This window comes from Myodes glareolus, chromosome 25 (genome assembly GCF_982192425.1).
Source record: "Myodes glareolus chromosome 25, mMyoGla1.1, whole genome shotgun sequence".
Classification (NCBI taxonomy): Eukaryota; Metazoa; Chordata; class Mammalia; order Rodentia; family Cricetidae; genus Myodes; species Myodes glareolus.
Window position 1 is genome coordinate 45223110 of NC_142050.1, and position 25567 is coordinate 45248676.

The following is a 25567-nucleotide window of genomic DNA, read 5'->3' on the forward strand; positions in this document are numbered from 1 at the left end:
AGCGTCACATTATCCCTCCTGTTCTTCCCCACCAGGACAGAACCCGCCATTGCACACCTGTTCCCACCAAGGACGAAGGCCTCTCTGGCACCTGGATGAGCCTCCCCAGGACGAGCAGGAGGTCAGATGGTAAGACACCTTCTTCAGGTTGGAGAGCATGCCTTAGTCTAGGCCCGGACCTGGCCTCTCTCAGCTCTATCCTACCCTAATCACACTAGGAAAGGGCAGCTATTTCCTAACAGTTAGAAACTGTCCTGGAACTTCAGGACAGTAGAACAGGCTGGCCTCGAAATCACAGATCTGCCTGCCTCTGCCGGAGTGCTGGGATTAAAGGTGTCACCATGCCCACTTTTCTAGTTTATTGAGGTTATCAGTATTTTTCTCCATTATTAGCAGCTTACTATAACTTTTCTACCAACTGAAGGTTTCTAAGTCTGTGCTTGAGATCATTTTCTTTTAACGGTAGGACTGGTCTAAGAAGCCAGTGGCCATACTCTGTCACTACCTGTCACCAGCATGTCTCTCCACCAAAGATGCTGCTTCAGCCTGGACAGGTGCTGGGGTGAGGGGGACACCCTTCACTTCATTCATTAATAGGAAGAAATAAAAAAACCAAACCTTCTAATGGTTACCTACTTTTAAGCTAAAAGTGGTTTGAACAAGAAAATAAAAGGCAAACAACACAATCTGGTAAAGACTTTTTAAACTTTAAATTAAAAAATTCTCACACAGAAGATCCAAAACTTATTTGAGGAAATACTAAAGTAAAATGTTAAAAACCAAGCAAACCAACGAAACCAAACCAATCAGACCCCAAATGACAAAAATAGATGTATCCTCCAAAAAAATCTGGTTTAAACTATCAAGTCGTTCATGGCTATTCGGTATTCAGAGCATGAGGTGGCACAACAAAGCATTAAAAAAAAAGAAGTCAGGATACGGCCATTCCATTGCTGGCTCACTTGCTTGGTGGCCAGTGCTGTCCACTACAGTGCCTGGTCCCTCCGCCTTCTGCAGACCACCAGGCCTTTAAAGTTCTTCCTTGGTCCTGCTCTTCTTTGTGGCATGTTCATCTATAAACTTGCTCAAATGCTCCAGATCTCTCTCTCCACCCTCAAATTTAATTGGGTTCTTTTTATCCCCACTAGGGGCAAAATAGATGGTGGGGAAGCCCTCCACCTTGTATCGGTCATTGGTGATGTCATTGGCAGTAGCGTCCATCTTGGCGATGACCAAGTCCTTCTGGCCCTTGTATTTCTTGCCCAGGTTAGTGTAGATGGGCTCCAGCTGCTTGCAGTGCCCACACCAGGGTGCATAGAACTCAATGAGGACATCCTTTTTGGGGTCCATCACGATGGTATCAAAGGTCTTTCCCACCACCACCTTGACTGGTCCCTTGTTGTTCTTGGGTACTGGCTGTGATTTGATGACTGGCTTCAGTTTTCCTGCCAAATACAAAAAGAGGTGTCAGTACTTAAAGGCCATAGATTCTGGTACTCTGTCTGAACCAGGCACTGAGGCTATCAGCCCCACTCTCGGGGCTGGGTCCTCTAAAGTCTTCCTCAACAACGGGCAATGCTCTGATAGAAGAGTCTTCTACTCTCCCAGTCCCTGCAAAGCCCCGTGTAACAGGGACGCTGCCCAACGAAGAGAGCTATTGACAGCCTTGCAGGGGCAAGACCAACTTTGTGATGTCAAAAACGAGCATCCAAACTGGGCAAGAGTTGTGGTATGCTACCACATGGCCAGTAGGTACTTTGCTCAGTCAAGATCAAAGATTATGTATGCTTAGAATTTCAGATCAAGTGTTCCTCATGTTTAAAAGCCTGTTTCAAAGACCTCTGAAAAGTTTTCAAGACACATTAGCCCCTTCCCTAAAAACAAAACCAGAACCAAGCTGGGTGGCGCCACCTTTAGTCCCAGCACTCAGAAGGCAGGGGCAGGTGGATCTCAGAGTTCAAGGCCAGTCTAGTCTCCAGAGTGAGTTCTAGGACAGTGAGGGTTACACAGAGAAACCCTGAAAAACCAAACCAAATCCAAAACAGTCAACCCAAAAGCACAGAGAAAAGGAAGCACAAGGCATACATAACTATAGTAACACATAACTGCAGTACTAGCATTTGGGAGGCTGAGGCTGAAGACTCAAGTCTGAGACCAGCCTGAGATATGATGAGATCCCATCTCAAAAAGCTACTGAATAAGCCCTCACCCAGCTTTTGCCTTCAAAGTAAATAATGGGAAAACATTTTGCCAAAATGGGAAAACAAAACTAACCCCCCTCAAAAGCTCCAAAGTAACATTTAAGTTGTCTTGGTGCCTCAGAGCCTGGGCAGTACACCGGGTAAAGTCAGAGAATGAGTTGTACTGGACTTAGGAGCGGGGAGAGGAAGGGAGCGGCAGAGGACCTACCGGGTCTTTTTCTGTGGGTGGTTATGAAAAGGACATTAGGTATTCTCCTCTATCACTTGCCACCCTATTCTTTATCTTTTTCTTGGGGGGCTGGGAGGGTGGGCAGGGTCCTTGGCTGTCTGTCTCCCAGTGCTGGGTTACAGGCATGCATGGCCACACACACCTTTTACATTCCTCCTGCTCCCACGCAAGCACCTACTGACCTACAGCCACACCCCTTGCACACTGCAGGATGCCAGACATTCCTTAGACCCCACAGGTTCTGTGTTGTGTCCATAGGGAGATTTGGGGCCCGACGCACCTTTTTTAAAGGCTGTGACAAACTCCCGGAGAGTGTCTGCATCAAACTCCTCCGGCTCCATGGCAAACTTCTTCCCGCTCTCGTCTAGGATGGCTGCATTGATGTCCTCTCCACTCTCGCTGAGCCCCAGGTCCTTCACCTCCGTGGCATAGTCTTCCTCGTCAGCAATGGCAAAGGTGTACTCAGGGAAGTCCTTGGCCACCTCCAGAACTTTGTTACGCCAAAACTGAGTAGCTGAAATGGAGAAGGGCTGTGAACCAAGTGGCTGCACAGAGTTATTGTCCTGCCCTGGACTGTGAGATTTTAAGTTCTGTTATTTACGCTCTCCGACAAGGCACAGGTTCCAGGTATACCTCAGCCGGACAGGAAAGAGTTCTGGTAAAGCCACACTGTGTGAGCAGATGGCCTCAGGGTGGAAACCCAACTAAGTCCCTGCAGAGCTGGAGGGACACAGCACTGTCTGGCTCGGCACCGGGGCTGCAGTATCACCTCTAAGAACGTACTAGGCTTGACTCTTTTTAAAATCTATTTTCTTTGCTGTTGTTTTATTTAACTTTTATTACATTTATTTTGTGGGCACGTGTGTGGATATACACATGCATCTAGGTCCTGAGGATTGACTCAGGTCCTCAGTTTTGGTAGTGAATGTTTTTTACCTGTGAGTCATCTCTCTAGGCCTAGGTTTGACTCTTAACTTCCCTTTTGCTATATCAGGAAGGAAAGGGGTATTATAAGGCTCAGAACTGAAAATCCCACACTACAATAAAATACATCCACACCACTAACTTTAAGGGCCCTAGAACAAGATTTAATCTTACCAGTTCTGTAATCAAAGCTGAAATCCACACTGTAGTATACAACCACCAGGGGGCGCTTGGTGTACCGCTTGGCATCATTAGAGGTTTTTCGATGGCCCACCAGGGGCAAGGAGTGCTTCACCACATATTCTTTAATGGCTGACGCCTCTGTGGAGCCCTGTTTCAAGGAGGACACAGGTAAGAGCAAGTTCAAGAAAAGAGGAACTTTAGCTACTATGCCTTGAGTCACTGTCAAGCATAGCTGTTTTGAAGGGTTCAGAAGAGGAGGGCCAGCAAGGTTGTTCAGCTACCACCACCCAGTCACACCGGAGCCCCTCCCCAGAGTCACCACTGACAGACCACTTCTTTAGACTTGAACTCAAGCCAATGAGAAAGCGCTTGAGGCTCTTAAACAGCAAGGATACACGGACCAACCCGTGCAGGGCTTTTCACAGTCGCTTCACAGAGCTCCACGAGAGACCTGAGACAAAACTCCAGCCTGTGGCCAGGCAAGCTATGCAGTTGGCCACAGGTCACGACACCAGTAATCCTCAGATTTTACTAGAGAGAGCAATGCAGCCGCAAATTAGAATTGAGAGTCAGACAAAGCTACACGGTGGGTGAGCTGCTCAACCACTGAGACCATCTCTTCTCTGAGGACTGTGTTCTGAGGGTTAGCACAGTCAGAAAGAAATGGCTATACGTAACTAGGCTCAGCAAAGTAGCCCTTTAACACTGGCCCCCAAGGTTCTCTGGGTGAGACATCCAACAAGTTTGCATGGCACCTCTGACACGTATCAGAGTGGGGGTTATCAAGGGGACACAGAACACAGAACACAGTCTTGGAGACTGGAGGTCCCTAGGGCTCATACTTAGGACTCAAGTCAAACCCTTTAAAGATACCACCTCACAACCACCAGGGGAAGGACAACCACCTGCCCTTTACAGCTGAAGAAACTTGTACAAGCTTATTAACCTGTTGGCCCAGGGTTCCTGTGTAAACGGGGAAGTCAGGGAGCAGAAGGCACCCAGGGCGGAAGCAGCAGTGCAGAGAGAAAAAGAAGCCAAGAGGGTCAGTTCTGATGTCAGCGGATGTGCTGAACGTGCTACGAAGGCAAGCTAGACGCCCTGGAGGCTGCACTAGGTCCAGGTGGCAAAGAACACACTAAGTCTGAGACAAGGCTCACCTAGGGCGCAAACTCAAGAGCAGGGCAGCAATGATGGGCTGTGGACAAGATGACAGGGACCTTAACCTTGTAACTTTTCTGGGCTAAGGATCCCTTCAAGAACATACTAAACTGCCTTTAGTCCCTGCACTTGGGAGGTAGAAGCAGATGGATCTCCATGAATTCAAAGCCAGCCTGGTCTACACAGTGGCTCCCAGAAAAGCCAGATATACATAGTGAGACCTGGCTAGGGGGGCGGGGAGTGGGCTAATGTACCAAGGTGACTCTTGACAAGCCCCTGGGTGTAAACTACTATTCTTTCCTTATGTCTGTCTCAAAACCTGCACTTAAATCTATATTAAACCAAATCAATCAAACAAATCCATCTCCTTTTAAAATAGTCTTCAATTTTGCCTCAAAGTCTTAAAAAACAATAAAAAAAAACTGAATGATTAACTCTTTCTCGGGAACATACACACCCATGAAAGCTGTGTCTGACCAGGGTCCAGAGCCCCAGTTAGAATCCTTCTTTGGTCACATGGTCTGTGACTAAATAAGAAAGCAACAAGATCTGAAGGAGTGGCGGCAAATGCTCTGAGTCCAGGCAGGAAAAGGGTCCTAAGCCTTGGATGGCAGAGGAACCAATGGTATGCAGAGCATGAGAGGAATCAAAGGGAGGAATGAGGGCCAAATACACAGGACACTGTGGTCTTTCTGGGGATGAGTCGTGGGTTGAGTCAGAAAGCCCCCATAGGACTCATATATTTGAATGCTTGGTCATCAGGGAGTGGCACTACTTGAGAAGGATTGGGAGGTGTGACCCTATTGGATAAAGTCACTGGGGGTGGGCTTTGAGATTTCCAAAGCCCATGACAGGCCCAGTCTGTCTCTGTCTGTCTCTGTCTCTCCCTCTGTCTATCGAACAGGATGTAGCTCAACTGCTCCAAAGTTTTCTTTTTTAAGAGTTGTGTTGGTCATGGTGTCTCTTCAGAGCAATGAAACAGGGACTCAGACAGGCATGCCACACCCTGTGTGCAGTGAACTCTCCACATTTCAGTCAAGCCGCCTGTGCATGTAGTGCCCAGGGGCGAGCACAGCACAGCATGCCCCCATTCCTGAAGAGTTCTCACTCACCTGAACATCCATCACATTGCTCCTGGGCTCATACTTCGACTGGAATTTCTCAGGCTGCATCAACACCAACTTCCCCACGGAGACTTTCAAGAACTTAGCTATTTCAGTGCTGAAAGTGTGGTGAAATTTGTAATCTTCTCTCAAGCTGTTAGCTGACAAATTAACAAAATATATTAAATTGTTAAAAGCAGGTTTATGAGCCTCAATTGGCCGGGCATGGGTCAGAGGGGTATGATTGCCACTGTAAATTCTGAATGGACAATATCCAGCGTTTATGCACACAAAGAAGCCTATTTTTAAAACTCAGCACAGATGTAATATCTAAATCTTCTCTTAGAATTTTTCAGAAATACAAAAATCAGGATCACAGAAATTTAGAATTTTGTTAGGGCAAATGTCACCTTCCATTGATGTCTAGTAGCAAACTGGCATTCAGGATGACAGTTCCTCACAGAGGACATGCAAGCACCACATACTCCAATGACCTCACACAGAGGTTTCAAGTACTCATCCTGAGATTAGGGATTCTGCATTTGCCCAAAGCCCTGGCAAGGCTGGACTTTCCCTGGATAGGTTTCTTCCTGATTAGTCAAGAACAGTCAACTAACCAATTAGGACCAAAGAAACAGGACTTAAACTAAGCTCCACTCTGAAGTCTTGACAAAAACACCAGACCAAGTTGGGCATAATGGTGCAGACCTTTAATCCCGGCACCTGGGAAGCAGAGGCAAGCAGATCTCTGAGTTTAAGGTCAGCCTGGTCTATATAATGCATTTCAGGATACCCAGAGCTACAGAGAGGTTCTGTCTCTAAACAAACAAATAAATAAATCAGCAGCCTGAATCTGAAGTACGGGCAATTGTTGAGGTAGCACAGAGAAATCAGCACAAGGTGATGGGGTATGCTAGGAGCACACTTAGTAATGAAGCAGACTATGCTTCATGAGGTGTCAAGGGGGAGCTAAAAACCCACACACACTGGGCTGATGGAGTGAGTCTAGGGCCATGGTTTTATAACTAGTGAGAGGCCGGACTTGAACCCAGGTCAGAGCTGTTCTTTCTCGCAGAGGGACTCAGAAGAGGAAAGCAAACAGGTTGAATGTGATTGTGTGGGATGGAGGAGAAGGTGCAGCTGGCCTTCCGCACTTAGCGTGTGCTTATACACTCTATCAACTATGACAGCCACAGGGACCTGACCTACAGAACCAGCCCAAAGCTGGAAAGCTTATTTTCCACAGGTCCTACCCTGATTCTTCCACCAAACCATTTGCTACACTACACTTACTCTTCCCGTGATGCTGCAATTTGAGTCTAGGACCTCTTACCCTACCACTGTGCTAATTTTATGCAAAACAGCCTATATCCCCAAGCCTCAGGAGTATGGCAGGGCATGCTGTTTTGTCAGTACTTACCAGCATCCTGATACTGCAGGTAGGCTGGGTCACTGTTTCCCTGAAAGACCCCAATGATGACTACATCATCTCCATCCTTCAGGAACTCCTGGACCTGCTTCAGGGTCAGAATCTCCTTTGAGGGAGGCCCAGACTGCTCAATCATGTAGTCAACAATTCCTAGGAGCAGAGCACATGTCTGAGGAAGGGTCCTGCAGCTGACCACATCCTCTAGCTCCCAGCTGTATAAAGCAAGTTCCCGTTCCACACAGTATGAAGAAGGTAGCAGCCATACCATATTTCTCTCGTGGCCCATTGTAGTCAAAAGGCCTTCCTTTCCGGAAAATTTTCAAAGTGGGGTAGCCAGAGACATCAAACCTCTTGGCCAGGTCTGTCTGTTCAGTAGCATCAACTTTGGCTAGGGGAATTGGGGGAGAGTGCTTGCTGAGCTCCTTGGCAGCCTTCTCATATTCAGGGGCAAGTTTCTTGCAGTGGCCACACCTGCCAAAAGGAAGTCAATTCCATTAGGGACTTGTCCCAACATGATGAGCTGAGAGACCAATCCTATGTTCCCAAGCAACTCAATCACACCCACCAAGTCTTGGAATGCCGCCTAAGTAGGAGTGCCAAGACAGGTCCCACGGCAAGTGCCTTTGGTTTATTTGTTTATGCCCGAGACAGGGTTTGTCTCTGTAGCCTTGGCTGTCCAGGAACTCGCTCTGTAAACAAGGTTGGGCTCAGAGATCCGCCTGCCTCTGCCTCCTGAGTGCAGCGATTAAAGTCATGTACCACCACCGCCTGACTAGCCAGGTTTTTATAACATGAGCTTCCTGTCATGGCATTCATATCTAGAGGCCCATGCATGAGTAGACAGAAGCACAACAATCCGTGGCACAAGGTAACACAGGGAAAACCAAGAAAGCCAATGTCCTTCCTACGAAGGGAGAGGATTTTCTTGGATGGGAACTGGAGGCTGCCAATGACGTAAGTAAAGAACGGCTTCATTGGCACCTATTGCTTTCTTGGCCTTTATCTAATATCAAATGTAGACAAGGCAACAGGCTGTGAACAAAGGTACAGAGACGAGTGTGACAAATTCTTAGCCTACAAACCAACCAGAGCAGGAGATAACCATGAGCCAGAGGCACTTGCAGTTAAGATTATTATAGTTAACAGACTGGCCAAGGGCCAGAGTAGCAGTCGAGCACATGCCTAGCTGACTGGCACACAGGGCGTAACCTTTAGTAGCGTGCATACCACCAAATAAGATATAAATAAATAAAATAGACAGTCTACATCATAAGATCTGATGACTCTTATCTGCCCCAGATATATCAGGTTCTCTGGCCCTCCCAGCTAACATTAATACTGTCTTGTCCAACTCCTCAGGAAACTCAATTATCCTACAACATGTAAACTTCTGTAAGTAAAGGATAGCTCTCCTCTTAGGTGCTATGAGCTTATGAGGTACTCAATGAGCTTCCCAGATTCAGGGTCTAATATATATAGCTCCTGAGTGGTCATTATGGTGGTCTGAATGAAACGTACTCCATAGTCTTGGGCAATTGAATGCTTGGTCCCTAGTTGGTGGTGCTGTTTGGGGAAGCTTAGGAGCTGTGACCTTGTTGAAGGAATTGAAGAGGGTTTTCAGAGTCAAAAAGACTCCCATCACTTTCAAGTTGCTCTCTGCTTCACTCTTATGGTTCAAGATGGGGGTCTTCAGCTTCCTATACCAGCTACCCTGTCTCCACTCTGCCATCATATGGCCTCTTACCTCTCTGAAACCATAAGCACTTTAAACCCCTTCTTCTATATGCAGTCTTTGTCACGGTGTTTCCTCACAGCAAAGGATAGAAACTAGTACAGTCATAAACCAGAACGGGCAAGTGACCCGTTCTTGACATGACAATGTCATGTCCCACCACCAGGTCCCTTCCATAGCAATAAGTACTTGCATCTCTCTCACACTGAAGCAGGGTTACAAAGGTGCCATGGGTTAATCTGCTCCCTCAATACACTAGGTTGTTTCCTTCCCTCTCCCCAGTTCAGTTCCCTTTCTGTCACCCTCTGTGTTGTCACTTCACCTGTACAACCAATAATGAAGAGATAGAGTGGTTTTGCTACAGAATCCAGAAACTCCTAAGTCTGGGCTCACACAGGCACTGCCTGTAGCCAGGATAACCCCCCCCCCCCCTTTGGCTGTGCATTAGTCACAGTCTCTACCTCTGGATTCTAGACCCACAGCTTCTTTTTCTTGCAGACACTCTGGGGCCTTATCCATGTAGACACTTGCGGAACTCTTTTAATGCCTTCTGCTCACATCCAGAGTTCAGAATTTAGTCTCTACTCTAGTCTGCATGGTCCATCATGTAGTCGGACTTTCCTCTGGGCCACCAGTTCACAACGACATGGAGACTTAACACTAATCATGAAAGCTTGGCCTTAGCTTAGGCTTCTTTCCAACTAACTCTTATAACTCAAACTGTCTTTTAATCAACGTTCTGCCACATGGCTTGGTTACTTCTGTTCTGTACCGTATGTCCGATTTCTTCAGTCTCCGGCGAAATCGCACCTAGATTCCTCTTCCCAGTTTCTCTCTCTGCTCGGAAGTCCACCTATTCTCTTCTCCCAGCTATTGGCCATTGAGCTCTCCGTGTATCAGAAGGGCCTCAGGCAGACACACAAAATCTTTACAGTGTAAACAAACATTCTGCAACACCATCCTGAAAAATGCCAAGCCTGCTCAAATATCAGAACTCCTGGCTGAGGGAGGAAGAATTCGCCAAGATAAATGGGGCTACAAGCCATTTCTTGGGGGGGTTCAGGGGCCCTCAGGGTTACACTCATCTCCTAAGTCTTTCCTCAGCCAGGTGTGGTAACATATGCCTGAGTTCCAGAACTCAGGGGGTCGAGGCAGGAGAATTACTCCAAGTTGGGAGGCCAGTCGGGGCTACTTAGCAAACCAAAAAGCAGGCTTGAAAACTGGCTCAGCTGGTCAGAAAGCACTTGTCACACAAGGCTGACAACATTGAGCTCAATTTCCCAGAACAAAGGTGGAAGGAGAACACTTATCCCAAAGCTGTCCTCTCACTGCCACATCCATGCTGTGACGCATGCACCTGCGTGTGCACACACATACACGTGCACGTACACTAACGAAGTTTAAAATGAGCACTTCCTTCCTTCCCAACCACCCCCATCACATTTCCAGACTGCTGGCTGTGGTCTGCAACTCTTCCCCAGTGCTTAGCAGGGTGATGAACACTCACTATCTTAATATCACAAACCTGACTGCCAACGTACCATGGGGCATAGAACTCCACCAGAATGATGTCTGCATTATTCACAACATCGTCAAAGTTATCTTTAGTCAATGAAAGCGTGACTTCGGGTGGAGGTGTCCAGTCGGGCTGGGAAACTTCTCTGACTTTGGCAACAATTTCTAAAAAAATTAAACAGCAGAAACAAATGAGACTGAATGTATTGCCACCCAAGCTAGCTGGTACTTTACCTCACCCCACAAGCTGGTGGAGACGGGGGAAGAAAGTGTCAGAAGTGCCAGAATTCACAAAGATAGAAGATGTGTGAATTGCTAAACTGATGTTTAATCAAAGCCTTCTCAGAATTTGGAAAGACAGTCAAGTCAGAAGGTCTCGTTTCCAATACACCACTTCCGCAGTCATTGGTGACTGTAGCCTTCTCTCGGTGGTATGCAATCTACTTTAGAGAGTGATTTCCTATTTCCAGACTGAACCAACTGCAGGAAAACTCCAGCTGGGTTCCATCAGGAATCATGTGGTGGTCTGAAGGAGAATAGCCCCAGGAGGATCCTCTGTTTGAATGCTTGGTCTCTAGTTAGTGGAACTGTCTGAGAAAGATTCAGGTGTGGCCTAATTGGAGGAGCTGTCACTGGGGGTGGGCTTTGAGGTTTCAAAAGCCCATGCCAGGCTCAGTCTCACTCTCTGCCTATGCATCAGGGCATAGCTCTCAGCAACTGCTCCAGTGCCTGCCTGCATGCAACCATGCTCCCAAATGGACTAAGCCTCTGAACCGCAAGTGAGTCTCCAATTAAATGCTTTCTTTCCTAAGAGTTGGCTTGGCCAGTGTCTCCTCACAGCAATACAACAGTGACTAAGACAAATCAATCTTGCAACATTCCTGCAACACATATAAACTATGTATGTGTTCAACCATGTATACAGCACAAGCATCACAGGCATCATGAAACATGGGCAAAAAAAAAAAAAAATCTAGAAAAATTCAAAAGAAAAGCAGAAGCTCCTACCACTCAGGCGGCAGCAGAATCACCAGGACAGTAATTATAAATGCATGCCTAGGGGCTGGTGAGACGGCTTAGCAGGCTGAGGCACTTGTCACCAAGCCTGAAGACCTGAGATCAACCCTCAGGACCCAAATGGCAGGAGAGAATCAGCCTCTACAAGCTGTCCTCAGTCTCCATATGCATACTGTGGCATGACCATAGCCATCACACATGCAAATAAATAAATGCAATAAAAATTTTAGTTAAAAATGTAGGTAAGATAAATACCTACTTGTAAGTTCATTTATCAAAATTAGTTCAATAGCCGAAGTGGAAATTCTTAAAATAAAGAGGCCACACCTTTAATCTCAACACTCAGGAAGCAGAGGCAGGTGGATCTCTATGAGTTTAAGGCCAACCTGATCTACAGAGTGAGTTTCAGGACAGGCAGAACTACATAGTGAGATCCTGTCTCAAAAAAACAAAATAAGTAAATAAAAAGGTCAAAGCTGAGGAGGTAGACTAAGTGGTAAAATGTTCGTTTACCACGTAAGTTACTCTGGGTTTGATTCCCAGCACAAGAAAAAAAAATTCAAATATAAATATAAATAAATAAGTGATTCTTAGGACCAAGAGCTGTAAACTGCCCTCTTCACTACAGAGATCACCAAGCGCCAAGGAGACCACTGCTGCCAAAGAGCGGTCTTCAAGCTGAAGGTGACCTGAGTCACATCTCCATAAGTTAATACATAAACCGCCTGTGCCTGCCCACACCCGGAACCCTGAGCAAGTTCACCAGGGAACACACAAATATTAAAATTTACTCACGGCCGCTGGGATGAGGAGGCCAGCCTAACACATGCAACTCTAAAAGCTCCAAAATGAGCCAGAAACTTCCGGCTTAGAGCACACAGAAGGAAGTTGTCTCTTCCTTTTTTTCACGTATGGATGTATGGCCAAATGAGTGTGGGTGCATGTGCACACCAAAGACTTAAGCTGATGCTGCCTGCCTGCCTCAACTGCTTTCCACTTCAAATATTAAGGCAGGGTTTCTTACTGAACCCAAGCTCAATAATTCTGGGTATTCTAGCTGGGGGGGGGGGAGGGGACAGACACGGGACACACACCTTTCTTACCTCCCAAATACTAGGATTTCAGATGGCTGTCACTTATCTGCTTTTATTTGAGCTCTGGGGATCCAAACTCCAATCTTGCAATTACTTTATCCACTGAGCCATCTCCCCAGCCTCCCTACTGTTAAACAAACCCACTGTCTTCAACTTGTTTGGGGGCTAAATTCCTATGTACTAGTACGACTAAGATGTATTTGATAAGTAAAAACAGAGATACAGAATGGTGTATAAGATAGCCTAACAGTTGTGTAAAAATGAGAAAAATTATTCTTATACACACACAAACACATTTGCTTTTCTGTGTGAGGCGGGGGATAACATTGCAGACTACAGAGGAAATTTACTAAACCAAACCTTTTCTTTGAAGAAAGTTCAATCACCCAGGATCAGGGTATAAAGACTTTAATCAAACACTTCACACCAGAAGGCAAATAAACATTATCTAGTCATCTAGACAAACACACTGACATCACTGGAAGAGTCATGTTTCTGTAGCAGAATTGAAGTTAGGCATGGTGGCTTATACTTACAATACAAGTGTTCCAAAGACTCAGGCAGAAGGATTGTCACAAGTTGAAGACTGCCAGTTTGAATTAAAGAGATCTTGTCTCAAAACAAAACAAAACAAAACCAAAAACAAAACAAACATGGAAAGGGTTATGTGTTTATTTCGTGGCTATAAAGATCTAGACCCTAATTAATATTCTTTCTGGTACCCTATGTTAAGAACGAGAAACTCAGCAGCATCCCATGTACATGTTTAAAGGATGAACTGGAGCATGCATGTCCTTGGCTAAAGGCGATCATGCACATGTGTGTGAATGTACGGTGTCTTCTTTAAGTGTGTGTATGGGTCTGTGGAGTCCATAGGTCACTTTGAGTGGTCCTCTTTAGGTACCATTCCCCAGCAGCTCATGTTCTGGTGCTCACCTTCCTGGGTCCGGGAGCCCTCATAGTCAACGGCCTGTCCTTTTTTCAGGATCTTGATGGTGGGATAGCCACTCACATCAAATCTGTTTGCCAACATGGATGCTGAGGTTGCATCAATCTTAGCAACAGCAATGGGAGGATCATTATCCTTCAAAGTGCTGGCGATTTTCTCATATTCTGGGGCAAACTGCTTGCAATGTCCACACCTAAGAAATTTAAGGATGAAGAAAAAGAATTACCCGTATCCACAGAGATGGAAATCCAACAAGACATTTTAAAAAAGGCAGCTTTATGAAAAGATTTGTAGTTGAGACACACCACACACACAACAAATAGGGAAGGCCACAGGAGCTGTGAATTCTAGCTTAGCCTTGGGCAAATACTTCCAACCCTAAACCTACATGATCGCTCCCATTTACACGTGACCCGCAGGTCCAAAAGAGCCATGGTCACAGAACGGATCAGAATTAAATGAGAACTGTAGGTGTAGCTTAAGTGGTGGGGCGCTTGCCTTGTGTACAAGGCCCTACATTTGCTCTCCAGCACAGCAAAAAAACTTTAGGCTCTATGCTGATTTTGGCTTTCTTATCATTATTCCCCAACAAGAGCAGTGTAACTATTTAAATAACAAATTGAGCTAAATAACAACCCAGAAATGATTTAAAGAATATGAGAAGGTGTATACAAGTTATATGTGATACCATAGCATTTTATGAAATGGATTTAAGCACCTATGTATTCTGTTGCTTGCAGGGACAGGGGAAGCTGAATCAATATGCAAATCTGCCTCAAAGTTTGGCCCAGTGACTTTCTTTATAGGGTCTATGAGGTTAAGTTCCTCACATAGGAAGTCTTTTACATTCAATCAGAATACTCAGTGGAATTTTCCAGATGCTTCCTGACTTACAAGGATATCAGCAATGTGCTAATATGCAAAAGGTTACTGTTATTTGAAAATGCACTACTGGGCAGGAAAGATGGTTCGGTGGTAAAGAGCACTTGTTGCTCTTCCAGAGGTCCCGAGTTCAATTCCCAGCACCTACTATGGAGGCTCACAGCTGTCCGTCACTGTAGCCCTGCGAGATCTGCTGCCCTCTTCTGGTGTGCAGAGGTACATGCAGATACATAAAATAAATAAATCTTAAATCTTTTTTAATGAACTACTTGGTTGGAAGAACAGCTCAGTGGTAAAGCACTTGCCCAACATGCTCAAGGCCTTGAGTTAAATTCCCAGAACCACCAAAAGAAAGTTGCTAAAAATGAACTAATAAGCATCTTTTTTTGAGGGTGGTCATGATGGCTAAGTAGGTAAAAAAACTTGTTGTGCAAGCCTGATAATCTGAGTCAAATTCTCAGATCCCAAGATAGGTGAAAACTGACCCCCAAAGTTGTACTAACTGGTACATACACATTTATGGCACATGCACACCATACTCTCATGAAGTTTATAATAATAAATATGATAAAATATTTTAAGATTTTGCTTTAATTTAAGATTTACTTATTTTCATTTGCATTGATGTTTAGCTGCATTTATGCCTGTGTGAGGGTACCAGCTCCCCTGGAACTGGAGCTACATACAGACAGGTGTGAGCTCCATGTGGATGCTGGGGATTGAACCCAGGGTTCCAGTGCTCTTAACTGGTGAGCCATCTCCCCAGACCCCTTGCTTTAATTTCTAATACATAAAATGATAAACATGACCCACACAAAAAGCTCTTTGGAGTCCTCAATCAAGACTATTAAGAACTCTTGCAATAAAAAAAAAAGCACAAAAGTAACTTATCCATAAAACAAAAATACAACTTCAGAACTGCTAAAAGGAGCAGGCTTTTACCTGGCTTATTAGAAAAGTGATGTGAGAACATCTTACACAGGAGGAAGAGAACAGAAGGGGCTCTGAGATGCAAAACAGCACATCAGAGAGAGGGGGAAGGAATATGAGTTTCCACACTCTAAAACATGATGGTAAAACAGGAAAAGGATCTGTATTTGTTTTCCCAAAGTTCTGTACAAAAGAACAAAAATAAAAACAATAAGATAACCCCATGGTCAACAGCTTGCATCTGGGGCTGCCTTTGCCAGCTTGTTTAGAAACTGAGACTACCACTCTACGGTGTGGGCTGGCTGGCGGCTACACAATGCCAGCTGGAGGACTGAGCCTCGAGTTCCCAACACTCTGACATCAAGAGCTGGAGGTGTGGGGCTGGTGAAATGGCACAGCAGGCAGTCACCCGAGTTCTAGCCCCAGACCTACACTGGTAGGGGAAATGACTCCTGCAAGCTGTCCTTCCATCTACAAGCATGCTTGGCACACATATAAAATAAAATAATCAAAAATATAATAAAACTATCTCAAAGACAAACAGAAATATAATAATAAAGTATTAGAAAAAAGGAAAGAGCTGGGGCTCTTGTAGTCAGACCCTTCATTTCAGCCAGGCCCTGAATGACGGAGGTCGTGCAGCCGTAAGAACCGAAGCGCTGGTGCTTACCACGGTGCATAGAACTCCAGTAGAACTGTATCTTTGTCAATCACAAAGTTATCAAAATTTGCATCATTTAAGACCAAAACACCATTTTCTTCCTTAACTTCCAAATCATCTTCTTCCTCTTCATCTTCCTCCTCCTCTTCATCCTCAATGGCATTTTCTGTATCTGAAGCATCTGACCAGAGAAGACCCATGCTAGTTAGGAAACTCATGACCCCTTTGCAGCTTTGCCAGAAGCTCGAACTCTCCAAACAAGTCATGGGGGCTGCATATCCTTACCCAAGAAAATCTGTTCCACACCTGCTTGCTTATGGCTACTACAGGTTCCATGTAGGGAGCCCCAGGACACAGATGTAGGACCGGCACGCCTTGAGCTCAAAGTCTACTGTACCGCTGTTTTTCAGGACCGCAACAAACTTTCCCCAGTGACATTTACCTGCCTGTTCCCCTCGACATGTAGACACCCAGGATTCACTCTATGGTATGTACCTGGGTTCTGCTTCTGAAAAAGCTGTGTCATTTTACCTCATATTCTTTAAAGAGAAAGACAGACATACCATGTTTTTCTTAGAAAACCAGCTCTGAGTAATAGAGAGGAAGAGACATTGAGACAATGACTTTACAGACTTATGGAAGCAATGTGCATTAAACAGACACCAAAAGGAGCTTGTTCCTGTAGACCGGGATGACCTCAAATTCCGAGATCCACCTGCCTCTGCCTCCCAAGAACTGGGATGAAAGGTGTGCGTCACCAACACCACCGCCACCACCAGGCTGTGCTGTTAACTTTTAAGTTGTTCTTTCCAAACTGCAGATACAAGAAAGCATGGAATGCCAGTTCATATTAACTAGTTTCCACACTGACCGTAATGGCGGTAAACAGATCGACATGCAGCAAGCAGATTCCTTTCACCCTGAAGCGGAATACATCAAAAGGCCAATTATTTTTTTCAGAAGTTCAGTCAAAAACGCTGCTAGTTATTGTTTGGGACCCTGAGTGCACTCCTCAAGGCCTGAGACCTGCTTCTAGGATCTGGGACCCCCAGAGACTTTTGGAATGTATTAAGTAGTCCAACATTGGTTCTATAATGGTGGGTACAAGACCCTGGGTTACACCCACATACCCACTGCACTGCTCTTCCACAACTCTGAAGCTATGGGGTTGTGGGGTCAGCTTTGACCACTATCAATGAAATTTGCCAACCTGTAAAATAAACTTTCTCCCTCCGTTTCATCTCTATTAGTCACATTTTGCTCACTTGTCCCCAACTGCAAACTACCTTTCCTGCCTTGCATTTCCTTTTCCGCAATTTAGGCCTGCATTCTTCCTTGGTCAGAGAAGTAGCTCTCAAATGCCTGTTTTCAGAGTGGAAACCAAGCTGGCTTCTGCTTCTCCTGCCCATTGCTGCCTCCTTCTGGGCACCATCAAACCAGGTTCTAAAGACAGGGAAGAATCAAGGGGGATAGCTCTCAGGTATGCAGGAAGAGCAGAGAGGATACGGATCCCTGACTGACAGCACACAAGGAACTGTTTACTGAATGGCTGCACAGTACATGTTTTTTGGACAACTCCCTCAGGAACAGGGGACAACTTCCTCAACAAGTTCGGTTTCCTTACTTACATCTTTCCAGAATGCTAAGGGCTGGGAAGAGGGGGAACACATACATGCCAAACAAAATACAACAATTCTCTGCTCTACGATAGTCAGAAAATAGTGCCTGGTCTACCAAAATGTTTGTCTGAAAGAATCAGGATTAAGTCATAAATCACACGTCACTGATATTAATGAAAGCCAGGCAGTAACTAACCCCTGCTGCTCCAGAAGGGCTGGTGATCTGAGCTCCTTCCCTTACACTCACATCATGCTGAATCCACTTCCAACTCTGAATGACAGTCCATACCACATGTACTGGTGTTCCTGAATCACAGCAACCGATCCTTTGGGACCCTCGACATTTACCACTAAGTCCACCAAGCTCAATGTTGCTGATACTTCGAGCGCTCTGCCTACTAGAACCTAACAGGGAAAGCACTTATGGCCAATGCTGGGACTTCACATATGCTCCACAAATGGCCCCCTAGTCACAGGTCTTAGGCAAACTGAATACTTCCCACTCGCTAATGATCTGCTGGAATCAAGGATGCATTGTAGCTTCTCTGCCTCAGTAGGATGCCTGGTGGGCACCTCATCTGTGCATTCAGGAGGCTAGAGAAGTGAAGTAGGGTTTGTGGTTAAGCATATTCATTCTGGCTGCAGGCTGCCTGTTCTAGTCTGGGAGTAGAAAGAAAGCCTTCGAGAATTCAGTCCACTGTTCAAGCTAGGAGAGAGGGAGATCGTGACAGTCCACCCCCAGTTACAGGAAGACTTACGTGCACAGTGAAAATACCCAGCCAAGGTAGAGGTGGTGGCTGTGGCGGCATCGGTGCACACCTCTAACTCCAGTACTTAGCAGGCAGAGGCAGGCTGATCTCCGAGTGTGAGGCCAGTTTGGCCTGCGGAGAGAGTTCCACGAGTTACATAGAAAAACCCTGTCTCTTAGGGGCTGGAGAGATGGCTCAGAGGTTAAAAGCACTGCCTGCTCTTCCAAAGGTCCTGAGTTCAATTCCAGCGACCGCATGGTGGCTCACAACCATCTGTAATGAGGTCTGGTGCCCTCTTCTGGCCTTCAGGCATACATGCAGACAGAATATTGTATACTTAATAAATAAATATTAAAAAAAAAGAAAAACCCTGTCTCAAAAAGCCTAAATAAATATGTGTTAAACAGAAGAAAAAAAAACAGAATTAAAAAAAAGAAAAAAAATACTTAAAACACAGCTGCATGCTTGTTACCTCAGACTAATTTTCTAAAAGGAGGACCTAGCACTTATTTTTATTTTTAAAGATTTTAATTTTAAAATTATGTGTATGTATGTGCATACGAGTGCAGGTAACCAGAGGCTCTGTCCTGTAGCTGGAGTTACTAGTGTTTGTGAGCTACTTAATGTTGGCTGATGTGAATCAAACCCAGGTCCTTTGGAGGAGCAGAACACATTGCTCCAGCCCTCAGAGTGGATTAAAAAAAGGAGAAGAAAGAAAAAGAAGAAGAAAAAGTAGTATGAAGCCTTCTTTTTCTAAGACAGACTTTCTATGTGGCCCAACCTGCCTTAACCTTAAGGGACTTTTTGCCTATGCAAAGTGGGTTCTCATCTCCTGATTAAACATGCCAGAGGTCTGGTGGTTAGAAGCACTGGGTACTCCTCTGGAACACCTAGGATTCAATTCCCAGCAACTACTTGGCAGTTCACAACTGTCTTTAACTCCAGTTCCAGGGATCCAGCTTCCTCTTCTGATCTCTGCAGGCACTGTACACACATGGTGCACAGAGACACAGATAGGCAAAGCACCCAAACACATAAAATTTAATAATGAATAGCCAGGTAGTGGTGGTGTACACCTTTAATCCAAACACTTGGGAGGAAAAGGCAGGTGGATCTCTGTGAGTCTGAGGCCAGCCTGCTCTAAAAAGCAAGGTCCAGAACATCCAGAGCTGTGACACAGAGAAACTGTCGGGGAGGAAGCAAGCAAGCAAATAAATAAAAAAATAATTTTGAGAGTTAGACAAACAGTTTAGTGTTCAAAAGCACCCCATGTTTCCAACCCCGCTCCAATTCAGAAGACTGAAAGGTTGATTACTCTGCAATTTGAGAAGAGAGCTAGCTCCATTAGTCCTTTTGTTGTTTTGCGGGTGATAGAGATCAAACTCGGGGCCTTGCACATTTGAAGTCGGTGCTATACCTACCACTCAATCACATCTTCAGCCAATAGTTTTTAAAAATCCTGTCTACCAGAAACCAACACATTCCTACAAGCTAACCACCCCACATCTTACTGTATAGATTACTTCTCACTAGGCTTCCCATTTTTCCCCCTTAGAGAATCTCATGTATCCCAGGCTCTCTTTGAACTTCATCTGCAACAGAAGATGGCCTTGAACTGATTTCTTCTCCAACTCTGGGATGCTGAGATCACAAGCATATGCTACCACGCTTAGTTTAAGTGGTTCTATTCATGTAGGGCACTCTCTACTCAAGCACTCTATGAACTCAGCCACACACCCAGAGTGGATTTCCCTTTTAAAGTCTGACACTCTACCCTAGATGATATAGCCAAAACTTCCCAGAGCCTTCTGAAAGAATGCAGTCTTTTTTTGGTATGAAGCAAATTCCACACCCCCCTTTACATTCATTACCTGGCCATCAGGGTACAGCTGGCCACTCCTCAAAGGTAGGGAAATCAGATCTGTAGCTCCTGCCGACGAAAGCTGAACAAACTGCTGATAACACTGCATCCCTGACCAGGCCGGGCCCTGGAGTTACTTACTAAAAGGATGCCCCCACTTCTTCAGTGGACCACACAACCCCACCTTGCCAAGGAGGAGCTACTATCAGCTGGACAAACAATCTTTACGCCAACATCAAATGGTAAATAGTGAACAAGGACAAGAAAGGTAGTTATCAATCATTACAGAGGATACTGAGTATGGACCAAGCTCCAGTGAGTGAGACTGAACGCTCTCTCTCCCTTTGCAGTGCTGGGAATGGAATCCAAGACCTTGTACACGTTAGGGAAGTGACACATTACTGAACCACATCGCCAGCCCTACCAAACCTAAGGACCTAGCCCAGGAGGATTGGCCTTGGTGCAGACACCCCAGGGATTCCTGGGTTCACCCAGAGCAAACTGTTTTCCAAGGACTGCACTGGTGACCCAAAAGATATAACACTGGTTAGTCTAAATAGTCTTTGAAATCCACCCACCCAGGCCTCTCAAGATTTAACAAATATATGGCATTCAACCCCCAGCATTTGGAGGCAGAGGCAGACAGATCTCCTGAGCTCAAGGCCAGCCCTGAGCTCCAAACTATGAGACCCTGTTGCAAACAAACAAAAACCACCCTAAAACAGACCACTGTCTCAAAAACCAGTGTGTTTTTTTTTAAGTTATGTTCTAAAGTTATCCACCAAATCACACTGATCCTCAAACTTTCATGTGCGCTCCCCAACCTCAAGTCTATTCTACCATGAAAAGCGAAAAAATTGCTTCAAATGCTGTCTGCCCTCTTCCTGTTAGGCCATATTTTGGGTCTCTATAAGAAAGGAGCACTCGGCTGATTTGGATAAACTACCAAGATATACTTGTGGGCAGGTCAGATATTCGGCTTCCCCCAAAGTCGTCTTTCCACTTCGACTCTTTTTTGCCTGAGCAAGAACTCATGAATCAATGACCTACATGAATCTTACTCAACCTAAGAGTATAAAGTTCACATTTCACCCCCCCCACTAATCTCAGAAAATGAGGTTTGTTTATATTAGAATAAACCCAACAGGTAACAAGCTAGTGATTAGAAGGGTAACGGAAAGGTGTCGCTCAAATCTGTTCTCTAGGAACAGCGATTTTAACTAGTACTTCCTAATTTCAAAGTTCTCGTGCTTTCGAAGAAAAGGCGGGGGCATAACGTCTATGAGTTACATACACTGTTCCTACTAGAGTACATGGATCACCCATCAAACTCGACTTTCAAAACCCAGTGCAACGACCAGCAAATAGGCGCTGAATAAAATGAAGACGGAATGGTAGCTCCCGTTTCCATGAAAGACGAAAATAAAGCCTGCGTTATTTCCAAATCCCACTTTTTGAAGTAGGTGCCCGATATCCGCGACTGCTTCTTACAGGTCCTACTAGCGGCTTCCCCGTCTCCGTCCCGTTTCTAAAACGGGTTTTGGAAACAACGTCTGACCTTCCCTCCACGGAAGTTACTCTTTAGGAAATTTTACTCACCAGGGCAGAGGTGAGTAAATCTCAGCAGTGAGGGTGAAGAGGCCAGTTGCAAATCAGGCACTCTGCACATCCCTCAACGTCTGAGTCTCGAGTAGGAATTCATGAGGCCCAAGCTCCTTGACTGAGTACCGCACTGGAACTCCAGCAAGTTTGCTGCGCCCAAGCCACTAATTTCGCAGGGGTGTGTGTGAGTGAAGCACCCTGTCAGGCCCCTGCAAGGTTTGCAAACCACGCTAGGTGCTCCCAGATAGCTCCGGCCCGCCCACCCGCTCACCTTCGTGCGCATCTTCAGCGCTCGCCGCAGCCAGCAGCTGTGTCAACGCCAAGAGCAAGAGCAGCAGCCAGGCTTTCCGGAGCTTCATGGTGAGGTGCGGAGCGAGGCCTGCAGCCACCGGCCACCGCCGAGCTCTCACCGACCTCCCGAGCGACGCGGGAGCGCAGCAAAACCTCCAGGAAGTTCTGCCCGGCGATTGGCTAGGGGCGAGGAAGCCACGGGCGGGCCAATCCCCGCGCGAATCGGGACGAGAGCCGTGGCGCCCCGCCCACCCCGACACCTCCCAGCTGCCTAAGCCTGTGCGTCGGCGCGCCAGCTGCTCGGCGTTTAAAACTCCGAGCCCTAGCATGAGGTGCCCCCTTCTGATTGGCTGCGCCGCGACCACCAATCACCGGCTGCCACTCGGTTTGCCTGGAGCGCACAGGCCTAGAAAGAGTGCGGGGGAGAACAAAGGCGATTAGCCCCGCCTACGGGGGCGGGGCCTAGGCACTCCTAGGGGAGGGATTGGCTGAAGGCCCGCACCCTTTGGCCAAGCTTGGCAGGAAGAACACGTGTAACACAGAGGTATGGTGGGGCTAGGACTTTCTAGGGTCCCGCCCGCCCTTGTCCGGGAAGACTGGAAACTGAAGTGGACAGAGCTACTCTTTTGGGAAAAAAAAAAAAGAGAGAGAGAGAGAGAGATCAGAGATCCTTCCTCTGTTCCCATGTTCTTTGGCTTCTTGGCTTTTCTGTTTGGGCATATAAAAGCTTGAGTTTCTTTTCTGGATATTAGGTTTGGAGGGAAGGCGTATGAAGACTAATTCATAGCTGGATGCGGTGACCCACGCCTGTGGAGGCAGAGACTCATGATTTCTAGTGAGATCTTTTCTCAAAGAAAGAAAGAAGAAAAGAAGAGAAAAGAAAAGAGAAAAGAAAGCAGAACTAGGACTCCATGACTTAGTCTAGGATTTTTTTTTTTAAAGAATTAGATAACCAACCTACTGGGTTAGATCTAGCGATAACAGTGACTGTTTTGGACAGGAAACTAGATTTGCATACCAGGAAAGAAGCCTATGCTGGTATTAGCGTTAACACCTGTGGATTAATAGATCTGAAGAGATATAGACCACTGAGGCTACATAAATAAAACACCGAGTCTAGCAGTATTTTCTTGCATATACAAGAGGAGGAAGTGAGCTATATAAAGGACTACTCCCCTGGGTCGTCATTTTAACACTATTAGGCTAGGTTCCTAGGACAATTTGAATGTGTGTTTTCCTTTGCTCCTGAAGAGTTCTCTCGAGAGTAGTGGCCCATTGGGAAAGAGTCCTTACCGTTTAGATTGTCTGTCTACAGATAAATCTGTGACAATGCTGCATACATGTCCACAATCAGAAGCTCAGATTGTATGTTTTGAAAATTGAGACCAGACAGGCACACAGCCTACGTGCTCTGGCTCATAAGGTTTATGGTTAGTCTTGTTACAGCACGAGATGACAGCAGTGTCTTGTATTTCTGAAGAACTCAACGATGGCTACAGTTTTTGTTGTTTTTTTTTTAAATTCTGATGTAATTCTTTTCAGTAGAAAGAGAAATAAATGAAGCTCGGCAGTGGTGGCACAGGCCTTTAATCCCATAATCCCAGCACTCAGGAGACAGAGGCAGGCGGATCTCTGTGAGTTTGAGGCCAGACTGATCTACAAGAGCTAATTCCAGGACAGGCTCTAAAACTACAGTGAAACCTTGCTAAAAAAAAAAAAAAAAAAAAAAAAAAAAAAAAAAAAAAAAAAAAAAAAGCAAACAAGCAAGCCCGAAGAAACGAATTTATTTTCAGAAATATTTTCTTTTATCCATATCCAGGCATGATGATATGTACCTGTAGTCTCAGCCACTTTGGAGACTGAAACAGGAGATTGATTTAGCCCAGGAACTGAGGACCAAGCTGGGTAAGATTAAGTAATGCCTTGTCTCAAAACAAAACAAAAAGTAGCTATGTATATACATACAATCTGACACAAAACACATGTAATCTTCATTTTTTAAGATTTCATTTTTTTACTTTTAGATTTATTTTATGCATAAGTGTGTTTTGCCTGCATGTTTACATGTGTACCATGTGGAAGGGCATTCCTGGTGTCCTCAGATGTCAGAGGAGGTCATCGGATTTCCTGAAGCTAAAGTGTGGGTTCTATGAACTGAATTTGAGTCATCTCTCCAGCCTCTCATTTTTATTTCATGTGTATGGATATATTGCATGTATGTCTATGTACTACTTACATGCCTGGTGACGGAGGAGGCCTGAAGAAGGTATTGGAACTCCCATAACGGTAGTTACAAATGGTTATGAGCCACCATAGGGGTGCTGCAAATCACACTGAGGTCTTCTGGAAGAACAGCTGAGCCATTGCTCCAGCCCCTCACTTTTATTTTTAAATGATGTGTTATGTAGGTGTTGGATGTGTACATGAGTACAGGTGCCCGCACAGGTCAGAAGAGGGCATTGGATCATCCCCCTGTGGCTGGAGTTAGGTACTGTGAATCATCTAACATGGGTGTTAGAAACTCAACTCAGATCCTTCGCTTGAGCAGTAAGCGGTCTAACCATTGAGCCATCTCTCCCACCCCAGGTTTTGTTTGTTTTCTGTTTTGGTTTTGGTTTTGAACAAGAGCTTACAACATAACCCTGGCTGGCTTTGAATTTGCTATTTAGACCAGGAAGACCTAGAACTCAGAGAAATTAGCTAACCTCTGCCTTCCCAGGATTGGGATTAAGGGGTGGGCCACGAGGCCAGTCCTCACTTTTTTTTTAAACTCCTACACTTGTAACATAATATCACTTCATGGAAGCTACCTTTTTCTTGACATTCCACTTAGAATTGTAATTACAGGCTAAAATACACTCTGGGACCTACCCTTAGAACAAGGTGCTTAGAAGCTGTCGAAGGCTACCTAATATATACTTTTTCTTCATACTCAGAATATAATATTTCAGTAGATGCCACTTTAACTGTATTTCCCTATAGCTGAGTACTGACTGACTTTGATGTCATAGGGCAAGGTTCACAATTAGTTATGTCCAGCTACTTACCACACAGGGTTGGCAAATCTGATTTTTTTTTTTTCTGCAGAGGATTGCTCTTGATAAGCTATTTCTAAATTTGTAGAAATAAAGAATCGGCTCAGTCATTTCCTTTTTATGCCTACGGTATAGGCCACTGATTTTTAAAATCTCATCAGTTGAAATAAACCTTAAGTTTTGTTTTGTTTTTAATAGTGCTGGGGAAAAATCCAAGTCCTCATGCATGTGTACTACCTTTGAGCCATAATCCCAGACTTTAAGAAGATTAACTTACTTAAATTTCACTGTTATTGCATGCTAGAGTAGTCTAAGATTTTGGCATTTCTCCAAGTCTGCTCTGGAGTCAGACACTGGATTTAAACTCTACACTTCATTTGCTCATTTGATATCTATTAAAAAC

At 45.3% G+C, this 25567-nt stretch overlaps 1 protein-coding gene across 1 annotated transcript; it reads right to left on the bottom strand.

Moving 5' to 3' along the window:
• Positions 1-686: 686 nt before the first annotated feature.
• On the bottom strand, positions 687-22301 carry Pdia4 (protein disulfide isomerase family A member 4). The gene is made up of 10 exons (XM_085683789.2): positions 22110-22301; positions 16017-16188; positions 13522-13727; positions 10501-10639; positions 7493-7698; positions 7219-7377; positions 5808-5959; positions 3529-3685; positions 2711-2944; positions 687-1445 (listed from the first exon to the last, which is right to left on the bottom strand). Exons 1-10 carry the CDS (start codon positions 22195-22197, stop codon positions 1030-1032), a joined length of 1929 nt encoding a protein of 642 aa, XP_085539915.1. The 5' UTR covers positions 22198-22301; the 3' UTR covers positions 687-1029.
• Positions 22302-25567: the final 3266 nt, after the last annotated feature.